Raw genomic sequence first — 16,035 nt, 5'->3', positions numbered from 1 at the left:
TCTCTTGTTTCTCTGAATTTCCTCCAATCTTCATTTTCGAGAAATTTTCTCAATCCTGTAAAGTTTGCTTTCCCAAAGTTGTATCTTCCCTGCCTATAAAGCTCGTCTCTTGGCTCCACGTTCCCTGTTATCATCTAGAACTCAATGACCACATGATCACTTTTTCCAATAGGACACAGATACTCCAAGGATTCTATTACATCAGGTTCTTTGGTAAACAGTAAGTCTAGTCTTGTTGGTGTGTCCTCACCTCGGAACCGTGTCTCTTCTTTGACCCACTGCGTCATCACATTGTTCATTGTTATATTTAATAATGTAGTGCCCCATGAATCTTCGCTGCCTCCTGAGTCCCATTCCTCCCAGTTCACCTCTTTACAATTGAAGTCACCCATTAAAATTATATTGTTACTTTTCTCAATCATTTTCTGTAAATTGCTAGCCATGTCTGACAACATTTCCTGGTATTCATCATCACTCCATGCTCTTGCCTTGTGTGTGTGTATGTGTGTGAGTGTGTTAGTGCATGAGTGCGAGTGTGTGAAGGCACACAAACTCAGTTCCTCCATTTTCAACTCTACCCTTTTCCAAATGCCTGTACACAGCTAAACTCTCCAGCATCTCAGAACTTTAGGTGTCTCTGTTTCTCATGATCAATCTTGAAAAGATAATTATTTTACTTACAAAGTCAGCGTTTCAGAAGTTAGCTGTAGTGAATTCACACTCTACCTTTCTTAACCTTACTCACTTGCTGATGTCATACAAGGACTTTATTTACCCCTGTTTGGAGTACACTCTCATATGTGGGTGGTTCATTATATTCAGCACTTAAACAGGAAGGAACCAAAGGCTTTTCATCTCATCAGCTTTCCTCTTTTCTCTGATTTGCTTCAATCTCTGTTTGTTGCTATTCCTCTGGCAGCTTTTACATTCTTGAAGTCTCCAGTCACCTAAGGGGGATTGGAACCCTTGCCTGCAAAACAGTTACATCACCCCAACTGGTACATTTTGCCACTAGACTGCAGGACTCTTGAACAGAAGAGTGCTGTATTTAGATGCAATGTTCACCTGTTTCTGTTTCCTACCACCATTTATTAATGGATAATCTAAGCCGTACGAGATCTTTGTTATTTCCCCTAACTTTCCTCCAAGATGGCAGCTAAAATATATCCTAAAAAGTTTAATGTCTGGTAATTGCAATGAATTATCATTATGTCTATCTATTTATCTATATCTATATCTATATATCTACAGTATATCTATATTTGTATCCATATCTATATTTGTCTATCTATCTATCTATCTCTCTATCTATACTATATATATATATATATATATAGATAGATAGATAGATAGATAGATAGATATAGATATATATATAGATAGATATGTATATATATATATATAGATAGATAGATAGATAGATAGATATATAGATATTTATATCTATATCTATATATATATATCTATATCTATATCTATATATATATATATACTGTATATATATATACAGTAGGCTCGCCCAGTGCGCGAGTGACCAAAAATCATAACGAAAAACCTTGGATGCGCGAGTTTACCCCACAAAACACGAGGTAGAGGCAAGAAGTGGCTTAAAAACGCCATTTTCCATCAGTACGTGACCCCCCTCCCCACACAACGCGCCAATAGTGACCTAGAGGCTCATGGGGAAGGTGCTCAAGAGGAGTCTACAATAAGATATCGCCAATAACAACTTCAATAATAACATTTTCGGCAATAACAGTAAGTTAGAATAGATACCCAGTTTCTATAATAATGATGTTTATTTCATGAATACCAAGTTGTTATACTGCCAATACGTCCATAACAAGATGAGGAATAAAACAAACAAGCAAGAAGAGATGAAGGAAATTGCCGAAAATGTGAGCAGTAGCAAGGAGGAGAGGGAGGATCCTCCCCTCACCACCTCCCCTGACTCACCCACCGCCGTCCACCACTGCCCCACCTGACTCACCAGCCGCCTCCCTCTCCACCATCACAGCCCCACCTGACTCACCTGCTTCACCTGGCAACCCCCACCATAATGACTGTTGCTGCATTCTGGAAGAAATGTAACATTCAACAGGCCATAAATTTCTTCGTCAAAGCCTGGAATAATACAACATTGGCAACCGTTAAACAAACGTGGTGCGGCCGGGGTGGTGGCGGGGGCACTGTAAGTGCGTTGCTGCGCCTCAGAACTCTTGTTGTTTAAATCCATCAGGCCTGTTGTCTACTGTTGTTAAGGTGAGTGCCCATATTTTTGTTATTGCAGCTATATCTGTAGTACAATGTCTGAAAAATTTGACCTTTTTTATGTCTCTAAGGGCCAAAAAATGTCCAGGTATTAGGGGGTACTGCCCATATGTAATTTTTCCCATAAGATTATGTATTCTCAGTGCATGAATTCCCAGTGCGCGAGGTCGTGGACTGCCCAATCTCTCGCGCACTGTGCGAGCCTACTGTATATATATATATATATATATATATATATATATATAGTATATACCTTCTGCCTGTGGGTGACTCAACACTGAGTGACTAACTGAATGGTTTCCTGTACAGTACACCAGGAAATAATTTACTGTGCTGGGTGGTAACCATATAACCAAATTATGGCACCTGGAGGTTTAGTGGATAAAGTGTCAGGACCAACTTGCCTAGCCCCGGGCTCCTTCGCTCCTCATGGGGCAATGTAGGATTGGATGATGGATGGTTGGATGGATGGATGGATATATACTGTGTATATACATATATATATATATATATATATATATATATATATATATATATACTGTATATATATATATATATATACTGTGTATATACATATATATATATATATATATATATATATATATATATTTTTTCAAGAAAAAGGGTACAGAAGACTAGAAGCCCACAAGATTGTTCCCTCTTAAAAAGGGAAGAAACTAACAGTCCCAGTTTCATTCCATTCATTTGAAGGTGCCACTTTTTTTTCCTTTTTTTTCTGATAAGTCCAGCAAAGTCACAGAAAATTTGTGTGTTAAATATCAGTTCATACCCTTAAAGCTAATTTGCCAATTTTTCCCACAGTAGAGCCAGTTGCCTAGGCTAAGTTGTGATATTCAGGAACACATCTATGGCATAGAATGAGACCTGACTGTATTTCTCCAACTATCCCCCAGGGTGCCAAGGTGAAGCACAATGCACGTGAAGGTGTGGTGGTAGCAGGACAAAGCCTGGCATTGAGGGGCGTCCAGCGGCACCACACTGGCTCATACACATGCGCTGCCACCAACACCGAGGGCACCAACACCAGCAACCCTGTCCACCTCTTTGTCCGCTGTGAGATCTTAGTCAAGAGTACCAGTTTAAGGGGATCTCATTATTAGCTCTCATTCTCTCAGCATGCTTAGTTCTGTTCTTTTTCTTGCTCTCAGCCCCCTTTTCCTCATGGTCCTTTCAGTTTTTTTGGGGGGGCCCCTTTCTTGCTCTATTTGTGAGAGTCTCACTTTCATCCTCTGTTCTGTCATTCTGCTGGATGTTTTATTCTCAGACATCCCATTCTCTCAGCCCTCTGGTGTTCTGTCCTCTCACTTCCTCAGTTTTTGCATGTTTTGTTTTCAATTCTTATACTCTCAACACTCACTCAGTTATATGGGATGGTATGTATTTCTTTGTGCCCTCCCATTCTCTCAGCCTTTTCATTATCTGAATCCTCTCTTTTTCTTGATTCTCCCATTATCTCATCCCTTTCATTCTATGCCATGTCTTACTTTCCTAGTCTTCTCATTTCTCAGGCCTTTCATCATGGTATTCTACTTTCAGGCCTCCTACCTCTCATTTCTTTCCATCCATCCATCCATCACCCAATCCTACATTGCCCCAAGGGGAGCATAGGAGCCCGGGGCTAGGCAGTTGGTCTCGACATTTAAGATGAGAGTGACCAGCCTCACTCATCTCTGAGTGGCATTACATGAGCAATCAACCCTAACCACCCCTTCTATATAAACCTTCACTGGCTCAATCCAACTGGAGCGCAGTAATTACCATACCTCTAATTATGTCAGCCCTCTCCTTTCGTTCTTTCTGTTGTTTTCTCACCCCTTTCACTTTCTCAGCCATTTCATTTTTCTTGTTCTCTTAGCCATCTCATTTTTCTTGTTCTCTCAGCCCTCTTATGTCATCCCATGTGTCCTTTTCTCTCAGCCCTGAATTCTGTCTTGTTCACTCAGCCCTATCATTCTGTTGGCTAGTAATTTCAGCCCTCTAATTCTGTCTCATATGCATTGTTCTCTGAACCTTGTCATTCTGTCCTTTGTTCATTCCATTCAGTGTCCCTCATTCTCATAGTCTTCTTATTCCTTTCTGTCTTGTTTTGTCAGTCATCTCTTTCCATTCTGTCTTGTTTTCTCAGCCCTTTCATTCTTTTCTCTTTTGTTCTCTCTGCCAACTAATTTGGTTCTCTCTTGTTGTTCACCCCTTTCATCCTGAGCTGTGTCTCATTCTTTCAGCCTTCTAACTTTTTTCAGTCTTGTTTGTCAGCCCTTTCATCCTGTTCTGTTTCATTCTTTCAGTCTTTTAACACTTTTCTGTCTTGTTGTCTCAGCCCTTTCATTCTATTTGTATGCTGGTGAGGAACATCTTAGTGTGGTGGCATCAGATGGCTCCACTGCCCAATTATAGTATATAGGCATCCCTCAGCTCCCTCCTTGTCCCCCAAAAAGGGGATGGTAGAATACCAGAGAAAGGCAACTTCATGCTGCAGTCTTCTGAGTTCATGTCCAAATGCACCCAGGACCAAAACAGCAACAACAACAATAACAACAGCAACAATAACATCCTATTGTGTGTCATCTTCTCTTAGTCCATTCATCCTTTTTTTTTTCTTTTTTTTTTTTTTTTCTTGGCTGAGTCTCTCATTCCATTTCATTTCACATGATCTTTCCTCAGAATTCTTCCATGAATATCAATGTATCCCATTCTGTCCTGTATCTCATTATCTTTCCACAAAATGTCTCTGAATCCTCAGTCCTCATATTCTTTTGCTATAATGTTTTCTATTGTATGTATTGTTTGTCTGTCTTGTATTGTTCCATAATTCTCATTAAACCTTTTTGCTGGGGCAGATTTTTAAACGCTGAATGATAATCATGTAGTATTATCTGGAATTAAATGTGAAGTTCTTAATCCTCAGCCAGTACATAAATCAAGAAAGTTTTTAATCTGGTAGCTGCTGTAGATTTCTTAAAAATTAACATACTTTACTGACATCGGCCCAAATGAAATATAGAGTTTCTGGATTGTGGCCAGTGGGTTGGTAATGAAAGGCGACACAACAAACTAGAATATACTGTACTTGTTTTAATATTTTTCTATCTATCTATCTATTGCCAGATGCCATAATCCCATAAGGGGTGGCCATTTGACTCTGAGTTATTTATTTTGCGGGGAGGGGCACTAACTCTCCACCAACCCACTTGTTGACACATAGGGAGCACATATGGTTTGGTTATATGGTTACCACCCAGTATTGTAAATGGTTTCTTGACTTACAGGAAACCATTCATTATGTTATATTTTTCTGTCAAAAGCCCTCCATGTCATTCTTATTTTATTCTGGAGTTTACTGTACAAAATATGAATTTTTTTTGCTTTCAAAAGAACACTTATTCTTCACAGCACTTTTCACTGTGCTTCCTTGTGAGCCAAGATACAATGCAAACTCCATATTATCATGATATTTTTACTCTGAGCACACTGTAAATTCATTCAGGCTGAAAGCAAGGGCCATTTCAACAAAGTTTTCATGGCTGTCTAGGTGCATTATTTCCTTTTTCTCGGTTAAGGGTACACTAATAAGCTTTTTGAGATGATCCTGCAACTGCCCGCACAGTTATTTTCCTGGGACAACACACAGTACTTACCCTATTTACTGTGAAGCACGGAGCACGCAGAATAAGTCTGTGCAGTGCATTTAAGCATTAAATACACCACCCATAAGGCAGGTGTGGAGAGGAGATTGGCAGAATGCTCTGTGGGTCAAGGCCGTGAATCATGCTGTCACTGTTCAACAGATTTGAAGTATGGGGAGAAGGGGATTTCACTAGTCTCATTACACACACACACACACACACACACACACACACACACACACACACCAGCATGGTCGCAAAATTGTGTGAGAGAATCCTGAAAGACAGATGGATAAAATATCTGGAAGAGATGAATATTTTGGCTGAATGTCAGTTTGGATTCAGAAGTGGAAGGTCATGTGTTTCAAACTTGTTGAGCTTTTACTCAAGAGCGATTGATGTGGTACAGGAGAGAGATGGTTGGGTGGATTGTGTGTACTTAGACTTAGAGAAGGCCTTTGACAAGGTACCTCATAAGAGACTAATGTGGAAACTAGAATATATAGGAGGACTAAAGGGGAAACTTCTGGAATGGATGAGAGACTTTTTGAGAGACAGACAAATGAGGACAGTAATAAAGGAAAAGATGTCTGGATGGAGGGAAGTAACAAGTGGAGTCCCTCAAGGCTCAGTGTTGGCGCCAGTAATGTTCCTGATTTACGTAAATGATATGGTAGATGGAGTGAACAGTTATGCAAGTCTGTTTGCTGATGATGTAAAGATCTTGAGGAAGATAGAGGTTGAGGAGGATTGTAAAATACTGCAGGAGGATTTGGATAGGATACACAATTGGAGCCGGACGTGGGAAATGAAATTTAATGTAAAGAAATGTAAAATATTGGAAATGGGTAAAAGTACCAGGAGACCATCACTGAATTATTTTTTGGGTAATGAATTAATCACAAAAAGGAGAGAAGAGAAAGATTTGGGAGTGCTGGTCCAAGATAGTTTGTCACCAGAAAAGCACATTAACAAGATAGTTGGAGAGACTTATAAGCTCTTGACTAACATAAGAGTAGCATTTCATTATATGGACGAGGAAATGATGAAAAAATTGATAGTGGCCATGATCCGCCCCAGGTTAGAATATGCAGCGGTAGTGTGGTCCCCACACAAAAAGAAAGATATAAACAAGATTGAGAGAATACAAAGAACAGCAACCAAGATGGTCCCCAGTCTGACAGACCTGTCATACAGAGAGAGGCTGGAAAGACTGGATTTGCCTTCGTTAGAGGAAAGGAGAAAGAGGGGAGACATGATTGCGGTGTTCAGGACCATGGTGGGAGTAGATAAAATTGACAAAGAAGATCTGTTTGTATGGGATAAGAGAGCAACAAGAGGACACGGAATGAAATTGAAAAAGTCAAGCTGCTTGAAGGATATCAAGAAACATAGCTTTCCTTACAGAAGTATAGACTTATGGAATAGCCTGGACAAAGAGATCGTCCAGTCTAAAAACTTAAACGAGTTTAAAGTTAAATTCGACTTATTGAGAAACAGCGACGGAAACCCACGAGCATAGTACATTCCGTGTATATCACAATTAGGTATATTAGGTAAATAAGTAAATATTTGGAACGACTTAGACAAAGAGGTGGTGCATGAGAAAAACATTCATGTGTGTAAAGGTGGACTTGATAAATGTGGATATGGAGACAGGACAACACGAGCATTGCTCAATTTCTGTATACTACAAATAGGTAAATACAAATAGGTAAATACACACACACACACACACACACACACACACACACACACACACAAAGAGGATCAGAGGTATATACTGTAATGGGGAAATTTATCACAGTTGAGGCTGCTGTGTATCACTGAGGACATATACAGTAAACAGTTGGACTCCTGGACAGGGTAAAGAGATTTATGGATGCTATGGAGTAATGAAGTTCGTTGATCAAAAGATAAAAGAATGTACTGTACGTAGATGCTATATAGTGATCAGTCTGAGAAAATGGATATAGTTAGGGTGACAATAATAGTACTGTATATATGAATGAGTTTGAGGGTATAGTAATAGAAGACAAGAAGGAAATAGCTGGATATAGCATATGAATGTTGAAAAGTGAGATATGCAAGTTAAGGAAGCAAAATAATATTTAAATGGATGTACTTCGTACATCCATTTAAATATTATTTTGCTTCCTTAACTTCCATATCTCACCTTTCTAACATTCATATGCTATTCATACATCCATTTAAATATTATTTTGCTTCCTTAACTTCCAGATCTCACTTTTCTAACATTCATATGCTATATCCAGCTATTTCCGTCTCAGGAGGGTGAAGTGCTTGAAAGGGTACAGCAGGGAAGAAAGGTTGCTGGTTCTTTGAAAGCAGTGATAAGAAACAGGGAAGTGAGCATGGAAGTGAAAAAGTTACTACATGACAGTATTGTGATACCAACTCTAACGTACGGAAGTGAAGCTTGGATGTTGTTGGAAGGACACAAGTCAAGAGTGAGAGCAGTGGAAATGAGTTATTTAAGAGGAGCCTATGGAGTCACATGGAGAGACAGGCTGACGAATGAGGATATAAAGGAGCGTTGTGGTGTTGATGTGGATGTGATAGGAAGCGTTATGAGGAACACACTGAGGTGGTTTGGCCATGTGGAGAGGATGGAGGGTGAAAGACTGATGAAGAGAGTGTATGTGAGTGAGGTGGAGGGGGGAAGAGGGAGGGGGAGCCCGAGGATGAGATGGAGGGATGGGGTGGAGAGGTATATGAGAGAGGGGGGTGTGAGTTGGGAGCATGGCAGTGAAATGGCGGGGGACAGGGCGACTTGGAGGCGATTTGTTTGTGGCCACCCCAAACGGGATTGAGGTGTCTGGCAATAGATAGATAGATAGATAGATGTTTGTAGTTGCACATGACAAAGGTTGCACCCGTTTTTCAACTTGGCAGTCAATGGAGTGATCTCTATCCCACAGACATTTTGAATCATGTTTTTTTTTTTTTTTAATGTGAGATAGAGTTGAAAAGCTATTAGGTCTGAATAGTGAGTGAATGGATATAGCCTGTTTCATGTGGCACTTTGTCGATATTTCTTGAACTTATTCACTTTATAGATCCCTTTCACTCCATGAATCGTGGGAAGCAGGGTTGCTGACTGTTTTTGTCAGTGTTTTTCCCATTTGAGTCTAGCTTTCAGTACTTTCCCCTAGGCAAACAGCAAATAATTGGGTACAATGTACTTGCAACATTTTTAGATATGACTGGTGATAAAATTTTGAAAATATTTTCGGAGTCTGTTTGCTTAAAAGGAAACAAAAGTATCTGTTTCTATCAAATCACATTTTATCTATGCACCAAAGGCAATAAAGCCATTTCATAGCTAGAACTGACATCGCTTCTTGGCTAGTGATGATGCACCAAGTCAGCCAGTTAGTGCTTCGGACCTTGTGAGCACTATTTTGTTATTCATTTGTAATTTCTTTTATTCTGTAATATTCTGTACTCAGAAAAATGGGCTTTTTATTGCATGTTACCTGTATATCATGGGGGTGTGAAAACTTGCATGAACCCTGTTTGTTGAATCTCCTCATGAGACACCTTGCTTAAGAGTATTGGAGCTTTCTGTCTGTCCAGATGGAACTGTATGGTAACAGTGCCTTTTAGTGGAAAAAAAATGCCAATAAGGATATGGTCACTAAGGACAATAATGCACATCTAGCATTTACTTGTAAACTTTGGTGGTTGGTGGGAATGCCTATCATCCACTTATTTGATGTAGTGCCCTGTGCTGCCTATTTCTTTCTCCAGTCTGACATTATTTGATGTAGTGCCCTGTGCTGCCTATTTCTTTCTCCAGTCTGACATTCTTGTTCCATATCTGTCCTCCTCCCCATATTTCTCTCATTCTTCCTGTCACTATTTATTTATATTCTTTCTGCTTCAGGTAGTTCTACACTGAGAGACAAGCCTGTAACTCAGGAAACCATTTACAGTGCTGGCTGGTAACCATACAACCAAATAATTAATGGGGTGGTGTGGATCTTACTATGGTGCCCTAGTTAACTGGGTGAAAAGACACAGATGCAGCATCCGCCCAGGAACCAAACCTCCACATTAATCCCTAAACCTCACTTTGTCAAGGCACTGTCATTTGCATGGGAACATCAGTTTATTGCATGGAATGGCCCTGCAGGGGCAGTTGTTTGCCTGTAGTTGTTGGGTCTGCTTGATCAGACAGACTTGGGTGGCACAAGAGCAACAACAACAACTTGCAAACTTTGAGCTGTACCTGTGATGAGAGTGTAAGAGTGATTGTGATATGTACTGACCAGATTATTCTAAGATGTACTGATGGTGGGTATGATAGAAGTAATATAATTCCTGAATGTGAAGCAGACTCTCCACAGCAGATGCCCCCACATGTGCTGGTGGTGTGAATGAGCGGACACAGCTGGCAGAGCGTGGATCTCCTGTAGTGGTGTGGTGCCGGGTGGAGGCTCAGCCAGCTCAAAGTGTGACATGGACGTGGCAGCGGATACTGATTGATGGCACAGTAATGGCAGTGCCAGGGGAGCAAGTTAGGAGTGAAGGCTTGACCTCCAGTGTGGTAGTGACTCCTGTTAGTCCTGGGGATTATGGGGACCTAGTGTGTCATGCCACTACTGTGGTGGGACGGCAGGTGAAGCCCTGTGTGGTCACCCTGGTGCCAGCTGGGCCTCCTGACCCACCTTTAAACTGCTCTGCTGCCCACACTGTCTCTTCTGATCCTACTCCTGCTCCTGATAATACTCCTATCCTTGCCCTCACCATCACTTGCCTGGAAGGATTTGATGGTGGTCTGCCTCAGAAATTCTTGCTGCTAGCTTTGCAGGATGGCCAGGTGGTTGCTAACATGACCAGGTGAGCACACATATTTTCACCACAACATAGTTGCATCAGTTTTTATATTCAAACACAGCACCTGTTATTTCTCATATCAGTTGTGGTGGTGCCTTTCTTCCCTGTAAAGGGATTCTATATTGTTAGTTGTGAAATGGTGCCATAGCATGTTACTATGCACTATCTAAAAGCCTGAATACCATTCACCATTTTCTCTCACCCATTGCAGTATTGAAAAATCAGTTACAAATCATGAGTTTTGCAGTGAGTTTCCCGAGTGGGTGTTGGAGGGAATGGCTGGTGGTGAGGGTGCAAGGGTGAGTGTAGCTGCCCTCAATGCTCGTGGACGCAGTGACCCCTTCATCATGCAAGTGCCCCGAGCCAGTGCTAGGCATCACATAGCCAGTGGTGAGTGCTAGATGAAATATAGAATAACAGATCCCTTATTTTTTATAGTCATTAATGTGAAAAGTTGTTATTGTTATATGTGCTAAGCCTGCATCCCACATTGCAGAATGTAGTAAAAAATGATAAAGAAATACATGTTCCATCATGGTTACATGATTAAGAAATTATCCACAAAAATTGGAGGCTTGTCCACACCTTCTAATTCACGGTCTTAATGAAACAGCCCATAGCCTGTTCACCTCAAGCAGAAAGGAAAAAGAAGGAACATGAAGAGTCAATCCATACATAAATTCCTTAAATATAATTGTTGTCTTTTTATTTTTAATTGCTGTCATGAAACAGTTTTATTCATATTAAGGGAAACCTCTCCGAAAGTAAAGAGACAAATCTTTAGATGTGGGAGCTCCAGGGAAGTTGTTAGGTAAAAATAATTTTCATAATCATCATCATCCTGCTTCTTTTTCCTCATCCACTGGAGGGTGGAATTGGATCCAGAAAGCAAGGAAAGAGAAGAACATTGTAAAAGGAGAACTGCTCAACACCATGACTAATTAAAAGGGGCCAAAGAGGCATTAACTTACCATTCAGGTCCCCAAAATCCTTTGATCACATATTGTGAAGAGATCCTAAATTTTTATTGATCATATTGGCAAATGCTTGCATACCTAGTAGTCATTTTTTTTTAAGTAAGGAAAAGGGAACCAAAGGCTATAAGCCACAAGATTGTTCTCTCCAAGAAAAAAATAAAACAGGATAACAGAGAGCCAATTTCAAGATCTGTTCATTTCAAGATGCTTGAACACACTATATTTTAAAAACTGGAGGTCATAGGTAGTAGCAAATACAGACAGAAGAAGACAGTTCCTGAGATGACTTGTTGCATAGCCTACATGAAGGACTAGGAGTAACGGTTAACTTGTATATTAGAGAGTTGGACAAAAAAGAGATAAGAGTTTGGTGCTGTACTTGTATCCTTAATAAACATCAATATGAGAGGCCTTTCTTTGGTTTTATAAGTTAGCCTAGTTGCAGCAAGAATAAACTAAGAAGGACATCACCTAGGTTACAATAACAGCCAGTTCCATTTTATCCCTTTTGAGGTATGGAAGCCAAAGCTAGGCTACTGTAGTTCAATACATTCTTGAGTAGATGACTAGCCTATTCCCCTTCATGGCATTAAATGAATGTAGATCTTCCAGTCATCTCTTGAGGATCAATAACATGCCCTGGATTTGAGGGATTAATTCAGTATTTCTGCCTTTCAGAGTCGGAAAATGATGGTGAGGCAGGGATGCCAACCATGGTGGGTGCTGCTGTTGGTGCTGGTGCTGTGCTGCTGCTGTTGCTTCTGGTGGCACTGGTGGTAGCTCGACAATCTCGCCCACACCGCCATACCACCACTCCACAGCAGAACAAGGTCATATGTTGTTTCACCCACTCACCACAATTACTTTTATTTTGTACTTATATCTTCAGACGATTTCATTTAGCTCATGGAGGACAATATTGACTCAAGGGATTAAAAGAAGCCTTCCTTAATCCTTTCAGTGCATTGACAATCCACGGTACTGTATCTGGTTTATTCTGTTTACCACCAAACTGTTTTACTCAGTTTATGGGGGGGGCATCTTATTGTGAAAGGCTAACATCTAGAATGTGTGTAAAGAAAATAATTTAAAAAAGAATATATTTCATGTTGTACAGCTGTGGCCAGGAATGTTCCTCCCCATGCTATTTCTGTCCTGTATCTATGGCACCATCACACACAGTCTCAGAACTTAATAAAAGTAATGACAAAATCTATATTGTTTTAACAACTGCTAGCAGCCACTACTGAATATATTCATAGAACATGTGTGACTTTGCCATATCTATAAGCTAGAAATATCAGAGTCTTTTTTTTATGCTAGGAAGAAGGAACCAAAGGCTGAGCCTGCAAAACGTACCTTCCAAGAAAAAAACAAAAACAGTACAAAAGTGAACCAGATTCAAGATCTATTCATTTTGAGATGCCTGGACACACTGCATTTGAAAGACTGGAGATCATAGGAAGTAGGAAATACAGACAGAGGGAGACAGTTCCAGAGTTGACCTGTTGCATAAATGAAGGATGGGGAGTAACAGTTAACTCTTGCATTGGAGAGTTGGACAGAAAAGGGATGAGAGTTTGTTGCTAGATGGGTGCTATGCACCCGTCATAGAGGTGGAGGGATGCAAGCAGACAGTTCAGAGAAGCAGTGACCATTGAAGTAGCAATAGAAAAGAGACAAAGAGGCAACAGTGCGGCGAAGAGACAGAGGTTAAGGGAGCCAGTAAGAGGAGAGTTGAGATGAAAAGCCTTTGACTCCACCCTATTGAGAAGAGCTGTATGTGAGGAGCCTCCCCACACATGAGAGTTGTACTCTAAACAGGGGCGAATAAAACCCGTGTATAAAGTCAACAACTGTGCAGGGGAAAGAAGGCACAGAGTCGGCTTAGCACACCTAATCATTTGGAATCAGATTTTACAAGAGATGCAATATGATCTTTCCAAGATAAGTCCTACGTGAATGAAACCCAACCATGTTCAAGGATGATGCAGGATTGATCTGGATATTATTAAACATTAGTGGGTACTCCTGTGGAAGATTTTGATGGGTTGATAGGTGTAAAAACTGAGTCTTTGATGCATTAAAAACAACAAGATTATTTTTACCCCAGTCAGAGGTATGAGCCAAATCAGACATTAGGTGTGCCATAGCCTCATCCCCTGTTTGTTGAAGTAACTGCTGAGATGGACATTGTTGAAACCAAATGGAAAGGTGAAGGGTGGAATCATCAGCATACGAGTGGATAGGGTTAGATGTACATCTTAGAAGATCACTCATGAATAAAAGGAAGAGAATTGGTGATAGGACGGAGCCCTGAGGAACACCGCTGTTGACAGATCTAGGAGAAGAACGATGGCCATTTTCAACAGCAGCTATAGAACGACCAGAAAGGAAGCTACAGATGAAGGCACTGATAGAAGGATAGACACCGTAAGAGGGCAGTTTGGAAATTAAAGATTTATGCCAGACTCGATCAAAAGCCTTTGAGATGTCAAGTGCAATGGCAAAGCTTTTGTCAAAGTCCCGAAAGGAGGATGACCAGGAGTCTGAAAGGTATGTCAGAAGACTGTCAGTGGAGCGTCCCTGACGGGACCCATACTGACAATCAGAAAGAAGGTTATGATAGGAAAGATGCTTTAAAATTTTTCTGTTAAGAAGAGATTTGAAAACTTTTGAGACACAGGATGTTAAAGCAATTGGACGATAGTTTGAAGGTTAGGAATGATCACCCTTCTTTGGGACTGGCTGAATGAGAGCAAACTTCAAGAAGAAAAGGTACAAGTTGAAAGACAAAGGCAAAAGAGTTTAACTAGGCAGGGTGTAAGCACAGAAGCACAGTTCTTGAGGACAACAGGAGGGACTCCATCAGGCCCATATGCCTTGTTAGTATTGAGGCCTGTGATGGCAGAAAATACATCAGCTGAAGAAATTTTAATGTGGAAGTCAGAGGGGGGGAAGTGATGGAGGGACAGTATCAGAATCGTCTAAAGTGGAACTGGAGGAGAAAGTCTGAGCAAAGAGATCTGCTTTATCAGTAGATGAAATAGCTATGGAGCCATCAGAGTAGAAAATAGGAGGGAAGAATGATGAGGTAAAGTTGTTAGAAAGGTTTTTGGCAAGGTGCCAGAAGGAGGGGGAAGAATTTGAGTTGGAGAGTTGAGAGCATTTAGTACGGATGAAATTATTTTTCGTAGAGCGAAGAACAGACTTAGCACAATTCCGGGCAGAAACATAAAAAAAGATATGATTCAGGGGTGGGTTGGCTCCAGTACCTTTTATAGACCCTCTCCTTGTTGTGGACAGCATTAGAACAAGCATGATTAAACCAAGGCTTTCTTACTTGAGTCAAAGGATATGAGAAAGGGATGTATGCTTCCATGCCTGAGAGAATAACCTCCATAATGTGCAAGGCACACTTAGATGGCTCCTGGCCATGTAAGCAATAATCATTCCAGGGAAAATCAAAGAAGTACTGCCTGAAGGCCTCCCAATCCGCAGCATCAAAGTGCCACAGACAACGTTTCTTTGGAGGGTCCACAGACCGCACCGAAGCAATAGGATAGGTTAAGGTAATAAGGTTATAAGAGTGAGAAGGAATACAGCACACCCCTGCTATCCAATTGTGTTACATTATGGAAAGTAGGTTAGATAATGATTTACTGGATGCCAGGATGATTATAACATGGGTTCAATAGGGTTTTGTTTTAGGCTAAGAGGCACCCACCCATAATAAGGAACAAAAAAAAATACCCCATGGACTGGTTCCTAGACCATATATGACTACTTTCCTTCACTCTATTGCCTGTGGTAAGATAGAAAGAATAATATAGGAGGTGGAGTAGATGTAAGGCAAATTATAAAGTCCCAAAACAAATGTAACTAACCTTCAGTGGTGCCAGGTCCTGGCCAGGTTGTCATCATGGGTCCCCCCCAAGGCTGGAGGACAGGTGGTGTCTCTGGGCACTCAATCATCATCTGAAACAATCACGTCAGGCGAGGGACAGCGAGATGGAAAGCAATGAGGAGAGGCAGAGGGAGCTGAGTCAGGCAATCCCTGCAGCTAACACATCAGCAAACCTCTTGATGATGGTAGAGACAGCTGGCTGGGGCATGCACAGTGTGTCAGCGATGCTATTAGCTCTGTGGCAGCCTTGATGCTGCATCACAATATTCAGTTTCGCTTCAGTGGTGACACTCTTCCTAGAGTGCTTTGTAATGGGGTGTATAAAAGCTAGCATTGCTTAAAGGCAAAGAGGGGATCCTTTCTTTGGCTCAGT

General features: G+C 40.9%; 1 protein-coding gene across 1 annotated transcript in view; it reads left to right on the top strand.

Annotated features, from left to right (window-relative positions):
- LOC145413260 (uncharacterized) overlaps positions 1 to 15,913 on the top strand; it is an 82,916-nt gene extending 67,003 nt beyond the window's left edge. The window contains exons 9-13 of the mRNA XM_080282989.1: positions 3,186 to 3,345; positions 10,289 to 10,781; positions 11,026 to 11,168; positions 12,434 to 12,585; positions 15,752 to 15,913. Of these exons, the coding sequence (XP_080139115.1) occupies positions 3,186 to 3,345; positions 10,289 to 10,781; positions 11,026 to 11,168; positions 12,434 to 12,585; positions 15,752 to 15,913 (1,110 nt within the window). The remainder of the gene's footprint in view (positions 1 to 3,185; positions 3,346 to 10,288; positions 10,782 to 11,025; positions 11,169 to 12,433; positions 12,586 to 15,751) is intronic.
- The last annotated feature ends 122 nt before the right edge of the window (positions 15,914 to 16,035 follow it).

Source organism: Coenobita brevimanus, chromosome 95 (genome assembly GCF_032717465.1).
Source record: "Coenobita brevimanus isolate Jiangsu-jjx chromosome 95, ASM3271746v2, whole genome shotgun sequence".
Classification (NCBI taxonomy): Eukaryota; Metazoa; Arthropoda; class Malacostraca; order Decapoda; family Coenobitidae; genus Coenobita; species Coenobita brevimanus.
The sequence above is the reverse complement of the archived record's forward strand: the minus strand, read 5'-3'. Positions and strand labels throughout refer to the sequence as shown.